Here is a 26,191-nt window from a genome sequence, read left to right as displayed (position 1 = left end):
AATAACTAGATTAAGGTGACCAGATTTTAACATTGGTAAAGTGGGACACCATTGACAGGGGGGAGGGGTTCTTGATTAAATATTTGGTCTATATGGAGCAACGAAAAGTTTCATAGAACGCATAGAACACAAAAATAGTATTGTAATATATATTTTTTAATTTCAACATAAGTACAACTTGCTAGGTGCTCCCAGATGTCCCTCCAAAAGTGGGACAATCTGGTCACCTCAAACTAGATGGATCACTAATCCACCAGGCTCTTCTTATGTTGTATTCTTATTGCCAATTAACAGAGCAATCCTAAACAGGTCTACTTAGAATCTCACAATGGCAGCCTAAGTGTGTGTGTGGAAATGCAGCTTAAACCCAGAAGTACTATTCCTAGAACTTCAGGGAACTTGAAAACATATAATGAACAAGATGCAAATAAGTCCTTTAATTTCATCACTTTGTAACTTTTAAGTGTTGAACTACTTATTTAAAATATTTACATGCTTGCCTTTCTCAAGAGCCAAAGTGGGCAGAAATTGCATAAAAATATAAAACCTTTGAATAAAAAACATACATTAAAACAGCTCTATAGCATATGAAGTCTATATTAATACCGATCTAAATATACCTTATGCTCAACTGGGTATTCCCCGCTGCACAGGCTTAAAGTGCCATTTGGATCAGAATGTATGGAAGTAATCACAGCATCTGGGCCACTAAATTCAGTTATTTGAAAAGCCTTAATTACTGCAGGCAGTTACACCAGCTATGACGACTGCTGTGCATACACAATTGTTACATGGTCATTTCCTGCTGCATTGTGATTGATATAGGGTAGGGGTCTTTCATTTTTCTGAGCCTGTAGGCATACTTGGGATTCTGACACAGCATGGTAGGCACAGCAACAAAAGGGTTGCCACTGGACATAAGGTTCCCAGCTCCTGGTTGGAAAATACATGGAGCTTGGGGTTGGAGTTTAGGGATAGGAGGGACTTCAGTGGAACATAATGGCACAGACTCTAAAGTGGCCATTTTCTCCAAGTGAACCAATCTGATCTCCAGCAGTCACCTGGAGGTTGGCAACAACATGCAGGAAGCAGCACCCACCACAAAATGGTTACCACAGATTAATTTTTGCACAGCCATTCAAATCACCAAGTCATTTGAAGGCTTGCTGTGCAGAAACCCTACCTGTTCCTACCCACTTCTTAAAAACACTTGATGGACACCACGAAAGGTGTCAGTGAGTGGCACAGACACTATACCTATGTCTAGGGTTTATAGTCCATAGATAAGGAATGTTTAAAGCCACATTTATGCATGTGTATCATCTATACTGCTGTGTTGTCCAGTACTCAGAAGTAATTCCCACAAAATTCAATGTGTAAGTAAGTATAAATTTGATTGCAGTGTCAATCTTGAACTGGACCTACATTAAGGGGATTTCCTGAATTAGTCATATTCAATCCCCCGTGTATCTTGCAAACAGCTGTTCATAAAATTATAAGGATAAACCAATCAGAGAGTATTTATTGAGTATAAATCTGTAGCTCAAGAACTTAGTTCTCAAACAGCTAAAGCCAAATGGAGTAAATGTTTTGGCACATCTTTAGGCAAGTGGACACATAAAGCTGCCTTATACTGAATCAAGCCAATAGTCCATCATGGTAAATACTGTCTACTCAGGCTAGTAGTGACTTTCCAGCATCTCAAGTGGAGATTTTTCACATCACCTCATCCTTTCAACTGGAGATGCCAGTAGTTGTGTCATTGTTTTCTGTGGTTTTGCTGGAATCATCCATGTCTGAACCCTCAATCTTGCATCTAGTGGAGATTTTCAGTCTTGCTTTGAACGTTTCCTTTATGTCTCTTTCCATCCAGCACTTCCTCTAAGGAGTGTGACATATTGGTTTCCATTTCTCCAATTTACCTTCCAAACTCCTTTGTGAAGTAAGGTAGTGCCTAAATGGAGCAAACTGCAGGGCAGAGTACAAATTTGCACGCAGGGTTTCTCAAATTTGGTTGAATTCTCTAACCAGTGGTCCCAGACAGCGGTTTATCCACTAATGCTTTAGCTTTCCGTCCAGTGAAGCAGGTGAAAACCTCAACTAGCCTGGGGACGCGGCTGGAAGGAGCAAGAGGGCTCCGTTAATTACCGGGGCGGGGTGTGGCTATGATTGGCAATGGCCCTAATTAGGAAGCGGCTCCTCGCGAAGGGATAAAGGGGAGCTGGCGGGGAGCTGCGGCCACCCAACTAGCCTCCTGGGCTATGGACCGCTTTGTCTACCCGCCCTACAGCGTGTACCAGAGTTATGGGCGGACCTTCACCTCTAGCCACAACGTGGCCCCCCGGCCGCCCCCCAAGCAAAAGCTGTCGAGCTGGAAGCAGAGCAAGAACAGCAGCATCGCGAACCCCTACCGAGGGCCGCCCCCCGCCCTGTCGGCGGACCCGCGGGAGACCTCGCCGGACTACCTAGACACCTACAAGCGGGCCCACTTGAAGGCGCTGCTCTCGCAGGTGAGCCCGGGCCTCGCCCCGCGCCTCCGCAAAGCCACCAAGGAGGTGGGCATCCAGGTGAACCCGCGGGTGGACGCCGCCGTGCAATGCTCGCTCGGCTCCCGCCCGCTGCAGGCCGTCCGGCCCCAGAGCCCCTCGGCTCGCCTCGCGCGGGAAGCGCCGCTGCCGGGCATCTACTCGCCCGTCCTGGGCCGCCGCCTCTTCACTTTGCCCGAGGCGGTGGTGGAGCCCCAAGAGCAGGACGAAGCGCCCGCCGGGGAAGGAGAAGAGCCCCAGGAGACGGGGAAGAAGGCCGAGGGCGAAGAGCCGCCGGAGGGGAGCCCAGAGGAAGAAGCCGCCCCGCCGCAGGACCGGGACGCAGAACCGGCCAAGGAAGGCGGCGGCGGCGGCGGCGAAGGCAAAGTCGTCTCCTTCCAGGTGAGCCGAAAGAACGCGCGGATCCCGCCACACCTGGCCGCCTCTGGCCGCAGGCTCCGCGGCGGCTTTCCCCCTGGGCCGACCTCGTTAGCCGCTAGGGGCGCCCTTGCCTGAAGCGCCAAGGGCGGGAAAAGGCGGGAAGCCTGCTCCGTCGAGGCAGGGAAAAGGACGGAGAAAAGTGGCCTTTCCCGTTAATAAAATGAATGTGGGCAACTGGAACTCAGATAAATAGCATCCCTTTAAAGGGGCAGGATGCTTTTATCCAGGCCCCCGTAGGGATGCCAGGTCCCACCTGGGGATTCTCTGGTTTTACTGCTCATCTCCAGGCGACAGATCAGTTTCCCTGGAGAAGGTGGTTGCTTTGGAGGGTGAACTCCATAGCATTATACTCCATTGAGGTCCCTCCCTGCCCACTTCTGGCACCATCCCCAAAGTCTCCGGTTATTTCCCAACCCAGAGCTGGCAAGCCTGCTCACAAAAAAGATGTAGAAATGTTAACATTTTGTGGGGAGAGGGGCAATTGCCAAATTCAAATTGAATATAAGTGAAGGATAACTTAATTTTCCCAAGCACAAAAAACTTATTGATGCTTGGTAGACTACAAGGAAGACTTGAAAAATAATGGTTTTAGTGGAGTGTGCTTCCCACAACAGGACAAAATCCGGTGGGTATAGGTTTGATTAAGCAAATGTTGCGTAGAACAGAGAATTTCTGAAACCATTTAGAGTGGCTGCAGAATTAATATCTAAAGTGACTTATGCCTTTGGTCAGTACCTTCGATCAATCACAGTTCTCTCAGAGCTTTTTCAACTCCACCTACCACGCATGATATTTGTAGTGGGGAGAGAAAGGGAAAGTGATTGCAAGCTTCAGGTAATACTCCTTTGGGTAGTGAAAAGTGGGGTATAAGAACTAAATGGCACATTAACTATTGTTTGTTCTAGATCTGAGTTTAACCAGATGTAGGTCCCTGGCCCTAAGGAAGCACACCTGGTCTCGACCCAGGCCAGGGCCTTTTCAGTAATAGCCCCGATCTGGAATGAGCTTCCAGGAGAGCTGAGAATCCTGATGAAGCAATCAGAGTGCCACAGGGCCTGCAGAATGAAGCTCTTGGTGGAGGCCATGGCTAGGAACAATGCGGCCCTTCCTCAGGCTATGTAGCAAAATCTAGCATACCCCACATTGGGGGGGTGGGGTGGATTATGCCACCTATCTTATCCTAGCTCATGTCTGTCTGTTCTGTTCTGTCTTTGGGGTGGTGTTTGTATGATACTTTATGGGGATTTAATGTATTACACCCTACCATGAGTCTCTAGAGAGTGGTGGGCTAAAAATCTAATAAATAGCAGCTAGTAATAGGTCAGTTTTGCATGAAAAATATGTTGAGCTTGTTACATACATGAGATGCCTTTAAAAAGAGTCAGATCATAGGCACTGTCTAAACCAGGGGTAGTCAACCTGTGGCCCTCCAGATGTTCATGGACTACAATTCCCATGAGCCCCTGCCAGCGTTTGCTGGCATTGTAGTCCATGGTCATTGTAGTCCATGAACTAATGGTCATTGTAGTCCATGAACATTTGGAGGACCACAGGTTGACTGCCCCTGGTCTAAACTGACTAGCATTGGCTCTTGAGGGTATCTTGAAAGGTCTTTCCCATCACCTACCACCTGATCTCTTCAGATGCCAGGGATTGACCTTGGAAACCTGGATGCAAACCACAATCTCCATTGCTGAACCAGACTCTCTCCAACACATTGATTATGGGATTTATCTGTGTACATTGTCTAGATTCCTTGTTAATAAGCTCTTCCTGTTTCAGTTCCTGGAACAGAAATATGGCTACTTCCATTGCAACAACTGTAAGACCAGATGGGAGAGTGCTTATGTATGGTGCATCTCTGGAACTAATAAGGTACCTTTGGCAGAGTACAATCAGGTTTCTTATAGGCAGTAAGCTTTAATAATAGGGTAGGGGTGGTTTTCCATTTCTCTTTGACTATATAGTAGCTTAAGAAAAGACGGTGCTTGATAAATCTGCAAAATGTATTGGACCAGGGATGATGACAATAAAAGACAGTGCACTAGGAGCAATTTTTAAACTATTAGTGGTCTCTTGTTTGAATATTTTAGAGGCAGCTGGATCTCTCAGCTTAATAGTCATAGTCTCAAAATAGTGGAATTTTCTGAATTTGTTCACTGTCTTAAACACATTTGGTACTTTCAGTGAAACCGTTATATCTCCATTCAGCATTTTCAAAATATTCCTTGACTAACCTGGAAGTTAAACTTGCATGCTTAAAAAATAATAATTTACCCCAGTCATGAGATGTTATGGCTTGTAAATAGGCTTCAGTGCCTTTGACAAAGCACAGATTGGTTGAAACAATCAAATTACTGTGTAAACTTTTGTCTGTCCATCCTACAAGGAGCTCAGAGTAGGTTCCTGTGTACCATAGATTAGGCAGAACGATAGTGACTGTCTTGGTGAGCTTTATGGAAAAGTGAGGTTTAAAACTTAACCCTGCCTTGGTCTGGTACACTGTGTATTTTATCACATTAGCACACTGCAGTTAGATATATTGCACAGGGTTTTGCTGTAGGGTTGTTTTTTTTACTTAGTACCTTAATACTTAAGAGCCTCTTGTGGCGCAGAGTGGTAAGGCAGCCGTCTGAAAGCTTTGCCCATGAGGCTGGGAGTTCAATCCCAGCAGCCGGCTCAAGGTTGACTCAGCCTTCCATCCTTCCGAGGTCGGTAAAATGAGTACCCAGCTTGCTGGGGGGTAAATGGTAATGACTGGGGAAGGCACTGGCAAACCACCCCGTATTGAGTCTGCCATGAAAACGCTAGAGGGCGTCACCCCAAGGGTCAGATATGACCCGGTGCTTGCACAGGGGATACCTTTACCTTTACCCTAATACTTGGTATTCTCTTTTCTAATACCTCATTTTCTTAGGTTTACTTCAAACAGCTCTGTCGCAAGTGTCAGAAAGGCTTTAATCCTTATAAAGTGGAAGCAATTATGTGCCAGGTAAGTAATAAGTACATCAGAGGTATACTAGGCCTCTCTGTCCTAGTTAAGGATTTCACTGTTATTGCGGTTAGTTCAAGAACTTCAAGGAATGCCTGTTTCACAGAAATAAACACCCTATTTGATAGCTCTTCTCTCTCTATAGCGACATAAAAGCAGGGTTAGGCTTCTTCAGAACAGTACATAATACTTGGTTAATAAAGTAGCTGTCTTAGAGTATAGAAAAGCGGTATATAAAACCTTTTCTTCTTGCTGTAACTATAAGTACTAAGGCTGGTTATAGAATTGGTGGTATGTTTTGAGGTCTTCAATGTATGTAACCAAGTGGAATATTATATCACAGCTACCACAATAAATTTAAACATGCATTGCATATGAACACATTGTCCCATAGATCTTCTAAATAGCACTCCGAATAGAGTATTATAAAGTTGGCATTAGCAGCAGTTAAATACTTGTCTCTAATGTGCCTGAAAACTCAGCGTCTTCCTTCTGAAATATGGGCAAAACTAGCCACATGTGTTCATGTACAAACAGGTCTATAAATGACCATGCGAGACCATGTATCTTGTACCATAAATTAGGCAGTAAGGTGGTGACTGTCTTGGTGAGCTTTGTGGCGAAGTACGGATTTAAACATGGATGTCCCTGTCTTGGTCTGGTACTTTGTGCCTTTGTTGGTATGTTTGTTGGTTGTATGTTGGCATGTGATCTTTTTCTTGCCTTCAAAACAAGAGTATGGTATTCACCCGTGTAGCTCTAGAACAGTGGATTCAGTGAGGAATATGGGACTTCAAAGTGGAATGAATATCTCTCTGTCTGGGCTTCTTGCTTTGCCCGGTGCCCTTGGTCACATAAGGCATATCTATAGGAGAGATCAGCACTTTAGGCACAGGGCTTAATCTGTCTGCTAATAATTGAAAATCTTGTCTTTCAAGCTGTGTTCAAAGACTCGTTGCTCCTGCCCCCAGAAGAAAAGGCACATCGACCTCAAGAGGCCCCACCGTCAAGAGTTGTGTGGCCGCTGCAAAGGCAAGAGACTGTCTTGTGACAATACCTACAGCTTCAAATATATTGTCTAATGTTTGTCTTCTTCCTAATATGGCTAGTCTGTGTTGGCACTATGCACTTTGATACTTGGTTTTGACTTTAGGCTTCTGACCTGGCATTGGATAACGGATTAAAGATTTTTGTAAAGTTGGGGGATATTCTTGTACTTTCATTGTAACTTGTAATAAAAGTTGAATTAACTCATGTTCTAGTCTCCCTCATATGAAAATAGGTGAGTATATGCATATAATTGATATTGAAGTGAAATTGACAAAATTAGTTGCTTAGAACAGGGGTAGTCAACCTGTGGAACAGGGGTAGTCAACCTGTGGTCCTCCAGATGTTCATGGACTACAATTCCCATGAGCTCCTGCCAGCAAATGCAAATGCTGGCAGGGGCTCATGGGAATTGTAGTCCATGAACATCTGGAGGACCACAGGTTGACTACCCCTGGCTTAGAAGGTTTTCTCTATAGCAGTTTAACTAGGATGGAATCTTTTGGGAACAAGGGAGGGCAGACTTTAATCCTGGGAGCGACTTAATTTTTTTCTTTAGGTGTTGCTAATCACAAAATGATGGTTTGCACAAAATTAGTGCTTCAGAGAAGATCTGTGATTCTTTGGCCAAGCAAACCTTTCCTCAGCTGTTTTCTCAAAGCATGCCATGACCTCAAATTGTAAATTGCTCTGCAGGGGGAAATATAATTACTATGTCTCCCATGGGAGAAGCCAATAGAAGCACTGATGATGGGGGGGGGGGGAAGAGTCAGAAACACATTTTATTCTAAGCCTCACACCAGCTGTGCAGAAGTTTTAAAAGGAAAAATAAGGAAGTGATTACATGAGTTGCTTGGAGTAGTCACTCCTGGAATAGAGGTAACCCATCAAGACAGAATGGAAGAAAATACAAGACAGAATGGAAGAAAAGAGGTAACCCATCAAGACAGAATGGAAGAAAAGATTTAAAAAAAAACCCTTGAACTGCATTTATTTCTCTTCATTAAAATATATTGTGTGCAGTTATGGAGGCTTCACTTCAAAAAGGATGTGGACAAAATTGAGAGTGCAGAGAAGAGCGATGGGGGGTGATTTGGGACCTGGGGACCAAGCCTTATGAGGAGAGACTTGGGAATGTTCAGCCTGGAGAAGAGGAGGTAGAGAGGGAGGCATGATTGCTCTCTAAGTATTTCAAGGACAGTCACTTGGAGGAGGGCAGAGAGCAGTTACCTTTGGCAGCAGAGGATAGGACCCACAGTAATGGGTTTAAACTACGTAGAATGATACCAGGAAAAAAAAGGTTCACAGAATTGTTCACCAGTGGAATCAGCTGCCTAAGGAGGTGGTGAGCTTCCCCCTCACTGGTGGTTTATAGGCAGTGGCTGGACAAACATCACGGATGCTTTAGGCTGATCCTTCCTTGAGCAGGGGTAGGACTAGAGCAGTGGTTCTCAACCACTCTTATCCTGCAACCCCAAATGCGGCGGCAGCGGGCACATGAGCGCAGGCTGTGGGCGTGCAGGCATTGGGCACGTGCATGCCCACGCACAGGCGCAGAACAGTCAGGCAGTGTAGAGGCGGCCATTGCAATGGTTCTGCCGCCGCAGGCGGTTGCCATGGCAACCAACCTGGGGACCCCAAAGAAGGGGCCAGGTGACCCCAAAGGGGATCGTGACCCCTAGGTTGAGAACCACTGGACTAGAGGGTACGTATGGCCTTTTCCAACTTTAATTCTATAGTGACTGGTAACTGAATGGGAAATTAATTTGCTCTGGTAAGAGGGTTGTGCTATCAAAACGAAGATGATGTGGTAAAAATCTTACTGTTCCTGGGTCAACTGCAATCTGGAGCTTATTAAATTATTTAGGAGCTCATAGTTCAGGGACTCCTTTTAATTACATAGTTTAAATCAGGGGTCATCAACCCCTGGGCCGTGGACAGAAAGCCTCTGCACCGGGCCGCTGGCAGCCACACCTGCCTCTTTCCCCCCCGCAGCGACAAGCTTGCCGGGCCGTGAACTAAGTGGTCGCCAAAGTGGCCGCTTTGCTCGCGGCCCGGCAAGCTTCTCGCTGCTGGGGGTGGGTGAAGAGGCAGGCGCAGCCACCGGCGGCCTGGCCACCCTCTCCCTCCACCCATGCAGGCAGTCCCCAGTCTTAAAAAGGTTGGGGGCCGCTGGTTTAAAGGTACAAATAAAACTAAGCCAGTCCAAATGAGAACATGAATACTATGGCAGTTGTTGCTCCAAGCTGACTTTCAAGAGCTGGCGTGATGATTAGAAAATGGTCTAGTAAACATTTCAGGACAAAACTCGCATTTTAATATTGCGTGCTTTCTTCATATCCGATCAGAGTACCTTTATTGGCGTAATTTCTATATTTGGTAGGAAAACAGTAGCTCAGGAACACAAACCGTATTTTGCTAATCAAGTGTACTCCCTCAAACGTGAATAGGTTCTATAATATCTGACAGTCTAAAGGGCTTTACAGTTATTAGGTAGATGTGCAGAATCTCGCAATATTAAATACATACATTTATATCCTGCCTGCAAAACCAAATTTTTACCATGGTCCTAGCAAGACAATTCTCTTCATGGCTGGAGGGCCGTTTGTTACTTATCCGCATTCAAAAGTAGCATTATAAGCTAGTCAACCCAACATCTGTTCCTGGTAAATTGATAGTCTTATGAAGTGAAGAATTAAACATAGATGAATGTCTACAGAAGGGTTTGCACACCACTTCTACAAAGAGAAGAGCTGTCTCACAAGTTTGAGTGCATTAAGCATATGTACTAGGGTGACGTAGTAGGCATCTGATAGCTGGGCTTTGGAAAAGCTTTGAACAAAGCCACCACAGCAAACTTTCAGCTTAACAGAAGCTAGCAGATCAGGAAGGAAAACCCACACATAATTTCTCAGTTCAGGAATATTCCCACAAACACATCACTACTTATCTGTCCCACTATATATTCTGGTAAGGCCTTGGATGAAGAGCATATCTCATGGCTTAAGTGTCACTCAGCGGTTAACACCCACTGAGGGTGGCTGTCCTGCCCAAGTGTCCTCCTCCAACCCACCACCAAAAATCTTCAGAATCCAGCTTGGGTTGGATTCACTTACCATCTCACAGTGGCAATCAGCAATTCCCTGGGTATACAAGGAAGGGCCACAGGAAACAAACACTGACACATCCCTTCCTGCCTACCCACTCACAATCTGCCTAAGTTTATAAAATCAGTATTTCTGTCATCTGACTATCTAGCCCCTCCTTAAAAGCTTCCAAAGAAAGAATCTACCACCTCCCAAGGAAGCCTGTTCTACTGAGGAACTGCTCTGCCAGGAACTTCTTCTGGATGTTAAGCTGAAAATACTTTTGAATTAATTTCAACCCATTAGTTATGGAGCCAGAGAAAACAACCCTGCTCCAACTTCTATCTTACGACCCTTCAAGTATTTAAAGATGGTTATATCACCTGTTCTTCTCTCTTCTCTCCTGGCTAAACAGACCAAGCTCATTCAACCTTTCCTCATACAACTTGGTCTCCAAACCCCTCACCATCTTTGTAGCTCTCCTCTGGACATACTCAAGTTTCTCTATATCGTTCTTCAGTTGTGGTGCTGAAAACTGAACACAGTACTCCCAATGAGGTCTTACCATAGCAGAAACCATTACATCACATGATCTAGATACTATACTTCTTTTAATACAGCCCAAGATCCCATTTGCTATTTTAGCTACTGAGTCACACTGCTCACTGAGCCATGTGATACTCACTGAGTATCACAAATCATGGCCCCTGAACACAATTCCTTGGTATATCAAGGCAAGTGAAGGTAGAATTGTAATAACCACTGGGGTGGGGTGGCTTTTCTCAAACCAAGTATGTGGAATGCTGTGAAGTTTGGTGTGCAGTGACTATATGAACCCAACTGATCTGAATTCTGGTTTCAAAAAAGATTAATTCCAGACACAGTCATTTTTGTATATATGTATGTATATATATTATAATCATCTTTATATTTAGATAATCCTGTTCTGATCAAAATATCAACCAAAATGTACTTCACAAAAACCTTTAAAGTGTATTTACAGAAATATTAATTGACACAGGCAGTGCCTGAAAAAGTGTCTTAGATGTGCAGAAGAGAAACATGCACCCATTTAACACTTGACAGAATAAATGTAAGGGGAAAAATGCAAAGAAAAACATAAAAATTACAAAGAAAATACTTTAAGAAATGGAAAGTGAACTCAAGTTTTATGCAATGCTTTTACTGTTAAATTCCAAATGTATATTAAATTAAAAAATGCATGCGGGGCAGTTCAAAAGAATTAAATCAGCAATGTGATGCTTTCCTACAAAATGGCAATTCAAGCCAGACCAACTGTACTTAATATAAATATATTCATAAAAGCAACCCTCTAGTAAAAAGCAGCCAAAATCTTTAAAAAAAATCTTCCTAGTCCATTCATAAGGTACTTTGGTCTTAATAACAGACCTTTTTCAAAAGGATCTAGTACCTTCCAAGACAGTAGCCTAGCAACATCAGGAAATGTACTTCATAGCAGCTTGATTTTTTTCCTTTAAAAGATACAGTGATCGTGTTTAAATTACAGTATACATATAGCTGTAGCTCTTTACAACCCTCTTTCATACATACAGGCTCTCAGCTTTCGAACCGACAGTCTTGCAGGGTCCTGTCGCTAGCTTCATTCTGCCTATTTTTTAACTTGGTCAAAAGGAAAAAAAATGTACAAGATTTAAAAAAAACAAAAATCCTCAAGTTAAGGAAAGATTGCACTTTTGCCAACCTAAAATTAATTTTCTAGAAAGGAAGTCTTGTTCAGTGTAGTAGTCTTTGGTATGTATGGAAGTCGCTTCTTCAGTAGTGAATTGCAGTTGCCCAGTGAAATGCATTTTGTCTGTGCAGCACAACACAAAGGATTCTATGCTACCTTTGTCCTTACAGTATTGCAGCACGGTAAAAACTCTGCCCAACTCTTCTTGGAAAATGGTGTAAAGGGAACAAGACTGACTACAACTTGACCAAGTCTTTCTAAGGCTGAGAAGGTACTGAACCACCTTGCCCCAGCATGGAAGCAATCCCAACTTGAATAAGAAAGGGGGCACAAGGCTTTTGTCAGAGACTTGTGCCAGAAACACTGGACTCTGGAAGAAAAGTATTTATAACCCGGTAGCTTTGAGCCCTGCAGATCATGTCCCGGATCTCTATGTTCAGTTCCATCAGTTTTGTACAGATTTCGGACAGGCTATGGTTAGAGCCCACCAGTGCGTAAGTGCCCGACTGCCCAAGGGTTTGATGCCGGAAGTAGATATTTAGCAGGGTTTGGACCTCATCATCAGTTCTGCTTCCAAAGATGTCATTGGGCCATAAACTCCTGCAACAATATAACATAATGCTTGTCAAAATAATGGAGAGAGAAAATGTGTAAAAAATGGCATCAAGTTATGGCTGACTTTCAAGGCAAGTGCGAAGGCAGAGGTGGTTTGTCACTGCCTTCTTCTGCAGAGTCTTCCTTGGTAGTCTGTCTTCCAAATACCGACCCCGCTTAGCTTTTGAGCTCTGACATGATCAGGCTATACCCACGTTACTTTGCTTTTTGCCCAAAAAAGAAATCAATCTCCCTATCCATTGCAGGTGCACAAAGTGATAATTTTGGGTAATATGAACAGGAACACCATGCAACTGAAAAGGCATCCTTATAGTTGCCTTTTGGCCATGTGACTCTTATATGTATTTATTACTTAAAATTACAGTGAATTACTTCCTCCTTTACATCTGTAGTTATATGTGGGTTGGAGTCACCATGGATACAAACCCTCCACTGTTTAGTTTGGCATGGCAGAGCTCTTCTCAGAAAACTAGTACGCACAGTAGAAGCATTTCTAGAAAGATGTCTTAAGTAGTAGCAACATCTTGTAATGCAAGTTCACAACTTCTTTCTAATCAGTCAGTCCATAAGTCATGATTAAATGCTGTTCAACCTCTGTCACGCTAGCTAAAGCAAAATTGTCCTGTTGCTGACTTCTGGAAGAGTCAACAGGCAAAAAGGACAGGGAACAGCATCAGTCACTGCATGTTCAAACAAGGTACCTTTCCACATGTGGAAAGTGTTTTCTATTGCCAGATGGTGATTTTATACACTATGAGCTACAACAGAAATAAAGCCAAACAAAATCCAGCCATGATTTTCTGCTTGCACAGCTTTTTACACAAGTGGAAGCATTAGAACAGTGGTTCTCAACCTGGGGGTTGGGACCTCTTTGGGGGGTTGAATGATCCTTTCACTGGGGTCGCGGCAGGGCAAGCAGCTTGGATGGGGGGGGCATCCACACAACAGCCTTGTGGGGTAGATTGAGAGTGTTTGTCTGGAGCAGCAGAAAAGAGCGAGAAACCCCAGAAGAAACCCAATTTATATATAATCATGAACAATGGATCTTCATGCCATTGGTCAGTTTTTGGTTTAATTTCTGTGAAAGAACCCTTGCATAATTTTATGGTTGGGGGTCACCATAACATGAGGAACTGTATTAAAGGGTCGTGGCATTAGGAAGGTTGAGAACCACTGCATTAGAACTATGACAGAATACATATCAAAGCATTGCAGAAGAACCTGTAATGCAGCACACAAGGCTATTTTCCTTCCATTCATTGTTCTTTGGATCCAGTCCAGCATACTGGGAACTTCTCAAGATACATTAATGCACATCACAGCTATGCACAGTATATGCAAATGCAGACTAGAGACTGTTAGCCTGTGTCCGACAGTTCTTGTAAACACGTTCTTATTGAACATGGACACAGTGCTGCTATAATAAAAGTATGCCTAGACATGGAGGAAGCAAAATTGCTCTGTCTCTGCATTTAATCTGCCAGGCCTTTTAAATCAAAGCCATCACTGGAATTCAGGAACAGTTTCGAAGCTAGAGCTCTTTAGAATAAGAAATGCAAATTAACACATGATATAAGCTTCTAAGTGGAACTTTACCTGCATTCCCTTATTTGGTAAAGAGCTTTTTCAAGCTCGTTATTTTTCAGACACTCCAGCATAGATTGTATGGCTACTTCTGTAGAAATGAACATGGGTTCTGAGCTACCACACTCTAAAATCAGTGGATCCGTTGCAATGGCAGTGCTTGCTTCCTTAAGGTTCTTCTTTAATTCACTCAGCTCTCGTGACATATTCAGTAGCTGTTGAGGAGGAAGGGGGGGGGATGAGACTCAACAAGGCACTTGTTTACACTAGAAATCATCCCACTATATTAAAAAATGTCCATATTTTAAAGCCACGGTAGAGCATACACTTTATTTTTTTGCATCTTTTTATTTAGCATTCTCACAAATAAAAGCATACTCCATATTAAACTGATCCATATTTCTTTGTATTTAGTTTTCCAAATAGGACAAGTGGGGGACCCAGGAGGATGAAGAAATCTCATTCTCCCCCTTACTACCTCCAGTCACCACACTCTGGTTCCCATCTTTAATTATTCTTCATAGAATTTTAGGGTTTAGCACCTATCACTACCACTGAGTGATCCAATTGATTCCCAATGCCTGGGAGTAGATCTTGAAACTTACCCCCATGACACCACAGTCACTACCCCAAACATGTGAGGAATAGTATACCATTCAGCCAGTTCTTACGGCATAGAAGAAATTGATTAAATTGTGCAACTTCAAAAGGAAAGCTTTTATTAAGCCCGATATAGCTAGAGAGGCTATTCAAATCACATACTACAGTCTGATTATTTAAAAACCTTGGCATCACACAGCAAGAAATTACTCATGAATGTGATAAGATTATATATAGTCTTTTATACTAATGCAAGTGTGAGTCAAAAGAAGAGTATATGTAAAAACTGGTGTTTGTTAGAGAATATTCCCTTATGTGATGAGAAGCCCCTGACTGCCTTTAGGAATCAGAGGGAACATCTAGTCCATAATAGAACTCATATGTTAATCATCAAAGAGTTTTATCAAACACTAATTCTTCCCAGGTACACTTTGCCTGTGGAAATTGTAATTGTTGTAAGTTAACATGCAATATGAAATATTTCATCAATGCTTTAGATAAATATATATATACATATAGTAAAGGATTTTACAAAATATACCTACACAGGTTATCCTTATCCATGGTTCCTCTATATATTTGTGAAACAGCCTGGGGGGTGGAACGTGTCCAGCTGTCTGAGTTGGAATAGGGCCAATCAGGGAAAGAGAGAGATCTGCACCTCCCAGTATCCACTGGGTCTTAGCACCCATTACATTCCTGCTTGCAATGGGCTTTCTTGCTAGTATATATATATTGTCCAATGCCCCTGTAATAAACTTTATAGTGGAAAAACAACCAGGGGCCTAAGAATATGCATAGCAGAATACAAAAGTACTATTAAATTGAAAAGAACATGTTCCCCATTGGCTAAACACACTATTGAAACCAATCACGGTCTGTCTGGTTATCCTTGGGCAGTGCAAAAATTAACTTGTCAAAATTAGAGGCTGCTTTTGAAAAAGAAACAGAGTGGATTGTCAGGCTTTAGACTCTGACAGGAATTGTGTCAGCTTATGTAAACCATAGATATTGCATCAACTAATCACTGGCATATACTACTGATCTTGTACTCTTGTTGAAGTAACATTGCAGGAATACCAGGTTTATAATGTTCATCCAAGACAAAGATTCTTTTAAAACTGAGCCAAAACTTGTGTGCTGGATAGTTTAGCTTATATCTCTTACATGCAGGAAGCTTTTTTCTCTCTCCTTGTCCATGCAACCATAAGGATAGAATAGGTCCTAGCAGTTATACTGAATGGGTTCATACCTAGCTGTTATTATGCCATACAAATTGTACTCTTTTTTTAACTTTACTTATCTACATATTTTAACTGAATAACTATTACTAGGATCAGAACTCAGCAATGTATTTGTATACTGTATATTATAAGTTTCCCTGAAGAAGTCTATTCATGAAAAGCATTAGGAATTCTGAGTAATAAAATGTATTTCTACTTTACTTGCACCTTTGGCACTGATCTTACTTTTATCTCTTACTGACTGGTTTGGCTCTTTTATTTTCCCCTTCCTTAAATCCCAACAACATTTTTTTTAAACCAAAGGAATGTTCTAAACTTTCTGAAGTGGTATCATTTGCAATCTTCAGCAAGGAAAACTGACTTTATAGAAAGTAAAAGAAACACAGCACAGGAAGGCCCAGCTGCTTTTGCAGCAGAAGGCTTGGTTTTTGCAACATACCTCTGGCATCGTACTAACTTCGTGCACTTGTCCGATGAGTTTACAGTACGACTGAAAAAGCAACAGCAACTGGAAGTGAAGCTTATATAATCTCTGGCACAGTTCCAATTGCTAAAGAAATAAATTATAGAAGCGGAAGTTATTAATAAAAAACCATAGAATGGACTTCATTATTTCAATAATAAAGTTCTTTGAAAAATGAAAAATATGTTACAAAGTAATGCTGAAATAAGACAAAACATCCCTGTAAATCAAAGGGTAAATGACAAGTATATGTCACTTCTCCAACAACCTCTCATGCCACTTCATTTGTTCTTTAAATTTGAGCTTAAAAAAAAGTCTGGCCTTTCCCCTTTTGCAGGATTTTGTCTTTTTTCACCTGGATGTGTTTGATTGTTTATTTGATTTATTAACTCTCCTCTGCATCCAGTCTTGGGGCAGTGTACAACATATATTTCTGCTATTGTGTTAAAATCAGAATTAAAAAAACCCTGTAGTAATAAATAATAGCAAAAACTTGATCTCAATGCTCTATCTTAGTGACCATTAATTTTAATTTTACGTATTTCCTCTCCAAATGTGGCAGGCACCACTTCACTAACAAATGGTAGCATGTCATTAGATCCAACACAATACTTTTGCTTGAGCTAGAGGAAGGGGAAATGCAGAGAAAAAGATACATACTTCACTGTCAAACTTATTGCATTCCCACTTGCATACGGTCTAACTGCAACCAATCCCAGGGTTTTGAAACTAACAGCTTCTCCATTTTCAAAATGGAAAGGATGGGAGAGGGAGGGCCTTGTTGCACAAGATTTTATGTATGTTTATTTTATTATTTTATAGTGTATATATAGGAACAAACTAGGATGGGAGCATGAAATGTCACACAAGACCTGTGCAACCCCTTCTGCAAACAGAACTACACTATGTAGATTTTTCCATTTGCACATCACTGAATTGAAGCCTTGAATCCAAGTGGATTAAATAAAGAATAAACACTGGATTTTGCAAAAAAAAACAAAACAAAAAAAAAACAACCCCCCAAAACAAACAAACAACCCAATAATTAATTATAATTTATAAAGAAGTTATATGTACTCATACTTAAGTAAGGCACTTGCTTTTCTATGGGAATGATGATATAGCTAATTGAGTTAAGCCAAAATAAACATACTTTACAGGGGTGATGACCTTCACATTGTGACCATATGTGGATACATATGATTGATAATGTAACTTCAAAACGGTCTTGTAATCACTATAGTGCAAACATGAGACTCATATTAAGTCTCATGTTTTGTGTTATAGTTCTGAACCTCAAGGTCACTGTCACTGTTAACCTAACAGTGCAGTTCTAAGCAGTGTGGACTTACAGGTTGTAACTCTTGTTTAAGATTGCACTTAGTTTATGCCAGCGATCCCCAACCTAGCATGGAGTGGCACTTTTCCTGGTACCCTCTAAGCCAGCCTTTTTCAACCTTTTGACTGTGGAGGTACCGCTGAAATATTCTTCGGGTTTTAAGGTAGCTGGAAGTGATGTCAGCTGGCCATGCTTCCATGCTGTGCCCCCAGGAAGAGAGAGGAGTCTCAGCTGGAAAAAGTTTAAATGCAGCTAGAAACGGCAGGCACAGGGTACGAAGGCTCCCCCAAATCCACAGTACCCTTGAGAGGCCTTTGCAATACTATAGGGCAGGGGTAGTCAACCTATGGTCCTCCAGATGTTCATGGACTACAGGGGCCCATAGGAATTGTAGTCCATGAACATCTGGAGGACCACTGGTTGACTACCCCTGCTATAGGGTACCGCAGTACCATGGATGGGAAACCTTGCGCTAAGTGATATCAGAAAGTGGGTGGGGTCAGGTGGTGGCACTTTTGTCTAGCAGGATTTCTGACTGGGATTGCAAACATCGCTTTGGCCGCAGCTACTGCCGCAGCACAACAATTTTCACTGTGAGACTGAAAATAAGCTTTATGTCCACAAGAAAACATTTGTAAACAATATACTCATTTTTAAAAGCATCCTGTTAAGCAGAGCTTCTGATTGAACAATTATTACTAGAGTCACACACAACCTCACTTCCTGGCATTTTCACCTCCTGTGACAGCTATTTTCTGGTTGCACCTACAACCCTGTGTCAGAATTCCAAGGGTGTCTTCAGGCTCAAAAATGCTGGAGAACCCTGGTTTATGTTGACTGAGGTAGACAAAATTTTGATGTCCTGTAAGATCTCCCGGTCTTGGGAAAGAGTGGGCTGATTAGATTCATGCACAGGAAGTATGGACAAACCTCTTGCATAAAAACGATTGGTTTGCTGCAGCACACGAATATCTAGCTGAGGGCTGTCAGTGAAGAGGAAAAGAATACATATGGGGATTCCCTCCCATACAGAAGGATGGACTGGGCCTATTTATTATACACCAACTTGGAATCCATTTATTTCTTCATATTGCAGTGATATAATGAAACCACCAAAGTGAGCTTATATTTCACTATATCAAATCCTGATTTAATACTCCCCCCCCCTGGAGGCGTAACAGACATTGTTTCTTTTAATATAACAATTACTTTAAAGTAGACTTTAACCAAGCAAGCATGAGGTTTGTTTGCCTCTCCCACAAATAAATATAAATAACAATCCTAAACTGCGTGTGACAAGGACAAACGTACCATCTGTTGAAGCTCCCCAGGGAGCTGTGAAATAAAATGCAATTCAAACACCGATTCCCCATAATCACAGAGTGAATCAATAAGGGGAGCAAAAAGAAAAGAAGTAAAGGGAAAACATGCTAAGAGTTAAAACAGTGAACTGGTGTTTTATTAGTCCATATTTTAATGGACAAAGAATATGAAAGAACTTTTTTTTAACTTACTGCAAGAGATTCCATTTGCTACACAGCAAGCATGGCACAGGAAAAAGGAAAGGAAAGAAAGTATAGTGTCAGTGTAATGCATGCAATTGGAAAAAGCACAGCCACCTTTACTAGTCTGTCAGCAGTATTAGCATTAGGCTTGTCTCAGTTTGCTAAGTGATTCAGAACGTATCAACTGCACAACATGCAGGGCACTGAAAGCTTAACAAAAACTATCTGAATAATCATGGCTCTAAAACAGTCCCTTTAAGCATCTGCGTTTTGAACGCAGCTATTTCTGAAAGCTTGCCTGGCTTATTCTAAAAACAGAAGGTTCTTGTATCTTATCAATGTCCTGTTGAAAATCCTTAAAATAGCATCTATTTTTGAAGGATCATTCTTTTAAAAGAAAAATATTAGCACCGTGAAAAGGGAGCACTTGTTACATTCCACTTGAATCCCATGCCTGGGGTATTCTTGAACAGGCTGCAGAAGAAACTGCCACTCACTCCTGCCAGAGACCATTTATGCACTGGGAACTTTACTGCCCCAGCTCCTGTGCAGGTGCACAAATCGGGGGTGGGTGAGTTGCACCAGGCTAAATGCTCCCTCGTGTGAGTGCAGGAAGAGGTGGGGCAACCTGCCACGACTAAAGCTCCAGCCTGCAGCCCGGCATGAAACCTCCAGTGCATAAACGGTCAGAGAGATCCCCATCTAGACAGCACTTATCACTCGTGTTAGGAAAGGCAGAGGGTCAGCTGTGAACTTAGTTGTTCAGTTCTGTGTCTGGAGATGTCTTGCTTATGCAAGGCAATCAAAGAAACGTGGGGAACATAATTGCCCCTTTGGAATCACCTATGCTAGATCAGGATGACAGAGAATGAGGTGGCTGGATGGAGTCACTGAAGCAGTAGGTGCAAACTTAAATGGACTCCGGGGAATGGTAAAGGTCAGGAAGGCCTGGAGGATCGTTGTCCATGGGGTCGCAATGGGTCAGACACAACTTCGCACCTAACAACAACAATGCTAGATCAGGGTGCCTGACTTTCAGATTTACAGTCTAAATATATAAAACCCTTCGATTTAGGTAAGGTTCCCCATCTGATCAAAAAGTAGCTCCCCAGGACCATCTGAACACTGGAAAGAAGCAGTGTGTGTGTGTGTGTGTGTGGGGGGGGGGGGCTGAAGACTCCTGTCCTTGTATCCCATGATTCCAATTTTATTGCATGATTTTCTAACTTTGCAAATTGGGCCCAAGCGTTCCTGGGTACTGAGTTTCCAGCACAGAACACGCGAGGTGTGTTGAAAGAAATTCCTTGTGGCGTACTGCTAGACAACATGTGGAAAATGTCAAATATAGACTGTTCCATGGAGGATTGGGTCATAGCTTTCCAGGCATTTTTAGAAAGAGAATGGGGCTGTAGTAAGATGGAATTGTTCAGGTATCCCTATGGCAAAGGGAAAAGGGCTATCGTTTGTAGCACTATTTATCGTATTCATTAAAAAAATTCTACTGCATTGTTTTCTAATTTCTGTAATCCAGTTTCTGCTCTGCATTTCTTATGTCTCCTTCTGTTTCTATTGCATTGTTTTCTAATTTCATAATCCAGTTTTATTATGTCATTGATGATGTTTATCATATTGCATTGTCAAATTTTGTGATCTGCCTTCAATCCCAGCGAGAAACAGGAAGCCGCATTGGTTACCTGTTGTTTACGGGATAAAGTTCAAGGTTTTGGTATTAAACTTTAAGGCCATCCGTGGTCTGGGCCCATAGTATATGAGGGGACAATTAACTCCCTATACCCCCTGCAAGGTTCTGGGCTCTGTGGGCACAAATAGGCTGGTGATCCCTGGCCCTCATGAAATTTGCCTGGCATCGACCAGGGCCTTCTCAGCCCTAGCCCCTGCCTTGTGGAATGAGCTCCCAGAAGAGCTGAGCGCCCTGCAGGAGCTCTCTCAGTTCCTTAGCGCCTGTAATACGGAGCTCTTCTACCAGGCATTTGGTTGAGGCCAAGCTGAGGAAGACCTAGCCCCTCCTCTGGGGCCTTGATGCCTTTGGCACCTGGTTCTTAAATCTTCTGGGCACATATGACAGCATTCTTATGGCTTGGTAAGCAGGGGAGGGTGGAGGGGATTCTTACTGCTGTGGATTTTACTATGTTTTTAACTATGTCGTGAGCCGCCACTGGCTGGCATGCTAGGAGCAGCGGCATAAAAACCTAACCATAATAGTAATAAATCAATAAAATAAATAACGTAGCTGCCTCCTCCCTTAGCTGCAGCAGTGCTTCAGACCAGTAAGTTCAAAAAAAGCAGGGTACATGCAGGGCATTAAGATAAACAGATATATTTAAAATTAAAGTGTGCTTTTCCCTATCAAATAAAATAGCTGGACTGAAGCACTGATAATAATAGCTCCAGAAAGATGGAATTGTCAGGACACACTGCAATTCAACACAGAAAACAAAAGAGAGATATTCTTATCAGAAAGCTCTAGCACAGTCTACGGCTGGCGGAGATACACTTTCACAGTTAAAGGTAAAGGTAAAGGTATCCCCTGTGCAAGCACCGAGTCATGTCTGACCCTTGGGGTGACGCCCTCCAGCGTTTTCTTGGCAGACTCAATACGGGGTGGTTTGCCAGTGCCTTCCCCAGTCATTACTGTTTACCCCCCAGCAAGCTGGGTACCCATTTTACCAACCTTGGAAGGATGGAAGGCTGAGTCAACCTTGAGCCGGCTGCTGGGATCGAACTCCCAGCCTTATGGACAAAGCTTTCAGATGGCTGCCTTACCACTCTGCGCCACAAGAGGCTCTTTCGCAGTTACCAGCCACCAAAAGAGCTCGGTAGGAGGCTTGCACTTCAGGGCCGCTTGCAACTTAGCTGTTCCTCTGGGGTAGCTGTTTCAAGGTGGGAACCAGCTACCAACCAGAAAAGGCTTGGCCACTTTCCTGAAACTAGGGGCTGGTGCCACCCTGGAAACAGCGCTCAGGAGAGCCACAGATTGCATGTCAAAGAGACATCTGTGGCTCCCAAGCCACTGAGTGCAGCGAAACCTTCAAGCAGTTATACCAGCACCATCTAATGAAACCAGATCTGCAACACATTCTATACAAGCCACAAGATGGCTTAGATACATCCTCTTTTCCTCCTTGACCAGACCTGGCAGCTCCCAGCCCATTAAAAACTGTATAATAAGCTTCAGAGAAATCAAAATCTTGCTCACTGTTTTTAATTTGTTTTAGTAGGTCCTAATAAAAAAAAGACCCGTGTCCTGAAAAAATGCTCCCAACTAGCTAGCCTCCAAAGTGAGTCTGGATGGTTCTTTTAGCCATGTTCCTGCCAGGATATTTAATATCAAGCAGCAACAGTCACCAGGAAACATCCTAGCTGACTTCACGCCAGCTGTGCTTTGGAAACCTCAAACTGTAAAGTGATTGGGAGAGAGACAGATAGGGTTCCTAGGCAACCATCAAATGCCCTCTGTTTCTTCTTGGCTGACAAGAAACAGAAGGAAGAACCCTTGATCAGCTGCCAAACAGCCCCACTTCTCAGTCCCTCCTACCCTTCCAGTTTAGTGCTTTCAAGAGGCATGCTTCCTTCCTGAAACCAAATGGAAAACTCCATTTGGAAATCCAGAAGCACCAATTGTAACTGAAAATGGTACCAATGCTGAGGACATCGCTGACAGCAGTAGCATCATGCTCATCGCTTACTGTTTGCTGCAGGTAGATCAAGAGTGCTGCCTAGTACAGAGGGTGAGTAAGAATGTTGGGGAGGATGGTGACCCACCATTAGTATTCAATACTACAGCACCCTAGTAGCTGATCTAGCCGATGGGTTTAGAGTTACCAGGTACCCCCAAAGGATTGTTATGTTCTTTCCCCTTTTTGTGCCCTACAAGTTGGGGTGTGTGAGTTATGGACCATCAAACAAGGTGCCCCCAAGAGAGTGATTCTCAGGGAATTTGACAGGCAAGGGTTTAGGAACTTATAGAACTACCTGTGAAAGGTAGAGGCATCACTCATGGTGGACCCCCCTGGGATGCCCCCTACATGCCCTGACTTAGGAGGTCTGAGTTACAACCCACCAAAGAAGGTGCTCCAGGAAAGTGGTTTCTGGGAGAATGCTATCAAGTGTAGGTTCTGGACCCTATAATGGACAGGATGGGGAGGCATCAAACCTGAAATGGATATCTCCAGGATGGACACCCTCCCCAAGAAGCATGCAGGAGAGAACTGTTGTCAGTACTCTTGTAGATGGAAAGGTCCCTGGCTGGACCCATCCTCTCTCCAACAACCAGATGAATGCAGGGCCTATCTTCTCAGCCCTGGTCTGGGAGTAACCTGCAGAGTTGGCGGCCTTGTGCAGTCCAGGGCAAGGCCAAGCATGGCAGATGGCTAAATCCCTAGGACCATTCTACCTCTATGGGCGAGGCAATTACAGATCCTGGCCCGGGGCCTAGGATTCTCCTGCACAGTAGGAGGTTTATTCATCATACCCACCCTCCCTCCACAGACAACAGGACTCCCTCTGCAGACAACATAGCCTGAACCTCCCTCCCCAGAACCCATACACCTGAAACATGGACCTGTTTGAACTGTTATGAATTAGACTGTTACCTTCAGTTATGCTTGCTATTGTAATTGTTATATTGTTACAGTCCATTTATATGTTATGTTATGACAAAACAAAGTTCCATGTATTGTTTATGTTCCATGTGAACCGCCCTGAGCCTCAGGGGAAGGCGGTATACAAACAAACAAGCAAATAAAAGCATGGCTCTGTAATGGAGCTCGTGACTACACCGGATATTCCTCACATCAACCTACAGTAAACCCCTGGGGCAGGACCCACATGATCCATCCCTGGCAGTCACCTTGCTAGCAGGATAAGTAAGACTAAGGACTCAGGGTTTGGAAGGAATGGTCCTGTGCAGGAGTTCTGCAGTCAATTTCCTGGTGAGGCAAGTGAGGGGGGGGGTCATGCGCACAACCAAGAAGGAGAGAAGGATGACCAGATATAAGTTTAACATGACTGGTGGTCACTGAATGCCTGATTCCCCCCCCCCCAAAGGAAGCCCACCTGCAGTCTCACCTTAATAGTGCAGAAGCTGCCAAATAAGCACTGACTGGCTTCATACCCAAATGCCCTCCATATGAGATGAATTACCCTGCAGTCTCCTTCCCAGCAGAGCAGGAACTAATGAGAATGTTGTGGAGTTACTGACCAGGTAGCAAAAGGAAGGTTCAAACCAGCCCCCTCTTCCCAAGACCATACAGCTGGGATCAGCCATGCTTCGAAATCACCCTCCCAATAGAGAAAATGAAGGGGAATATCCGTGGAGAAAAGGATCCCCCCCAGTTTCAAATCCCAAAAGCTGTATGTCTGAGAAAGCTAGCTAAGCAATTCCTCCACCACACTGAGCAGCAAAGCCCTTTATCCTGTTGCAAGTATACCATCCAAAACTACAACACTAACAAAGGGAGCATGTGCATAGATCTGAGTCCCATTGTGATGAATGGGGATTCTATTATTGGCAGGCAGTGCTGTCTATTAAGTTTGGAGAGTCCCTATTTGTGTTTCCGAGACTGGAAAACACCACCCTCTGAGTTGTCTAGCATTTTCACGCTTTTTTTTGTTTTCTGACCTGTGCCCAAAAGCTCAGAGTTTTCTCTGGAGACAATGTACTTGCTGAATGTCACTTCCTGAGCCCCAATCCAGCCAGAATTCAGCATGAATTTTGGCTCATCGTGTGGTTTGCACCCGTCCCTACTCTTCAGTATCGCACTTGCATGAAAATAGGAAAAATGGTACCCAGCCATGTTGCTAAATACAGGTTCAAACGCACTGTACAGAGTCGATAAAGGAGGAATAAAAAATTAGGTCTAAAAGATCTGAAGTTTGGCTAACAAAGGCCTAAAATTGGAAAGTGCTACCTTTCTCTTGCTTCCCTTTTATACATATGGCCAAAACCAGAAATGAGGAAGAAATCCAGTGCAACAAAAAGAAAACAGATGAAGTGAGAAAGGAACATGAACAAGCACAATGAAAAATACAGAGGGGCTTTATGCACCGGGATCTTTGTAGCAAATTGGTCACTGAATGAAAAATCGCCATTTAAAATAGTGGAATTCGTCGTTATGCATACCTGCCTTTGTAGTGGAATCCAGTTGCGTTTTGTAGCGTTTCCCACAGGCTTCCGGTCTCGGCAAAAATCGCTAGAAAGGAAGCGCTATTGCCAAGCTCGTCCCGCCCCTGGCCGTCAAGCAGCCAATGGGCAGCCGTTAGCATGCTCCCAAACAGCCCCTTTCCCTTTAAGAAAGGTTTTTTTTAAAAAAAAACAGACCCATTGCAACGAATCTGTGTTAATTCGTTGCAACGGAGAGACCCATCCAGCTGCCTAGTGTGTTTGAGCTGTCGTTTGATCATTGCCACGCTCCTTCCGAGTGAAAAAAAAAAAAATCCCCCCCCCCTCTCACGGGCCCGATTTTCGGCTGAATGAATGTGTAAAAAATAAAGGGAAAATACATCAGCAAACGGGCTTCTCTGTGTTTGTGCTTTAGTGACTCTGGGGAGGGACTGAAGCCGGGGAAGCCTCTAAACTGAAAGAGGCTCGCTGGTGCTCGCGCGGAGAAAAAAAAATGGCGATCGCTTCGCCGGAAGATCAGAGAAGAGAGCCAGGGGGAGGGACTTTGTAGAAACCGCAACAATGTTAACGCACAGGTCTTTTTCGCTAGTGTTGCAGATTGGTTGCAGGAGTGTATCGCTTTCCGGAGGGTGAATCCACTTTTGGGGATTTCCCTGAAAGCGCTACAAGGAAGCGCTTTTTGCAGATTGGTTTCAGGTGTGTGGCAGATTGTCGACGACGTTGTGCAAAACAGCAAATCAGTAGCGTTTTCAATTGGCAACCATTGTGCTATTTTGAAGGCGTGCAAAAAGCCCCAGAGATTTTTAAGAGTGCAAAACCCAACTTAAGAGGGATAACAAAATGAACAAGAGATAAATCTTGCCAAGGAAGAGAAAGAAGCATGAAACTAAAATAGAA

General features: G+C 43.4%; 2 protein-coding genes across 9 annotated transcripts in view; one reads left to right on the top strand and one right to left on the bottom strand.

Annotated features, from left to right (window-relative positions):
* The first annotated feature begins 2,199 nt into the window (after window positions 1-2,199).
* ZAR1L (zygote arrest 1 like) lies at window positions 2,200-7,214 on the top strand. Its single transcript, XM_077341831.1, has 4 exons — window positions 2,200-2,927; window positions 4,749-4,841; window positions 5,884-5,958; window positions 6,897-7,214. Exons 1-4 carry the CDS (start codon window positions 2,262-2,264, stop codon window positions 7,038-7,040), a joined length of 978 nt encoding a protein of 325 aa, XP_077197946.1. The 5' UTR covers window positions 2,200-2,261; the 3' UTR covers window positions 7,041-7,214.
* A 3,764-nt stretch (window positions 7,215-10,978) lies between these two features.
* Window positions 10,979-26,191, bottom strand: part of FRY (FRY microtubule binding protein) — a 223,475-nt gene continuing 208,262 nt past the window's right edge. For 6 of the 8 annotated variants that reach the window (XM_077341830.1, XM_077341829.1, XM_077341823.1 and 3 more), the window contains 4 exons: window positions 19,162-19,179; window positions 16,285-16,395; window positions 14,014-14,216; window positions 10,979-12,402 (listed from right to left, as the gene is read on the bottom strand). In XM_077341830.1, the coding sequence (XP_077197945.1) occupies window positions 12,144-12,402; window positions 14,014-14,216; window positions 16,285-16,395; window positions 19,162-19,179 (591 nt within the window). In that variant the 3' untranslated portion in view covers window positions 10,979-12,143. The remainder of the gene's footprint in view (window positions 12,403-14,013; window positions 14,217-16,284; window positions 16,396-19,161; window positions 19,180-26,191) is intronic. The other 2 variants (XM_077341825.1, XM_077341828.1) reach the window with 1 other exon arrangement.

This window comes from Paroedura picta, chromosome 6 (assembly GCF_049243985.1).
Source record: "Paroedura picta isolate Pp20150507F chromosome 6, Ppicta_v3.0, whole genome shotgun sequence".
NCBI classification, from domain to species: Eukaryota; Metazoa; Chordata; class Lepidosauria; order Squamata; family Gekkonidae; genus Paroedura; species Paroedura picta.
This window is presented reverse-complemented; position numbering and strand designations above follow the sequence as displayed.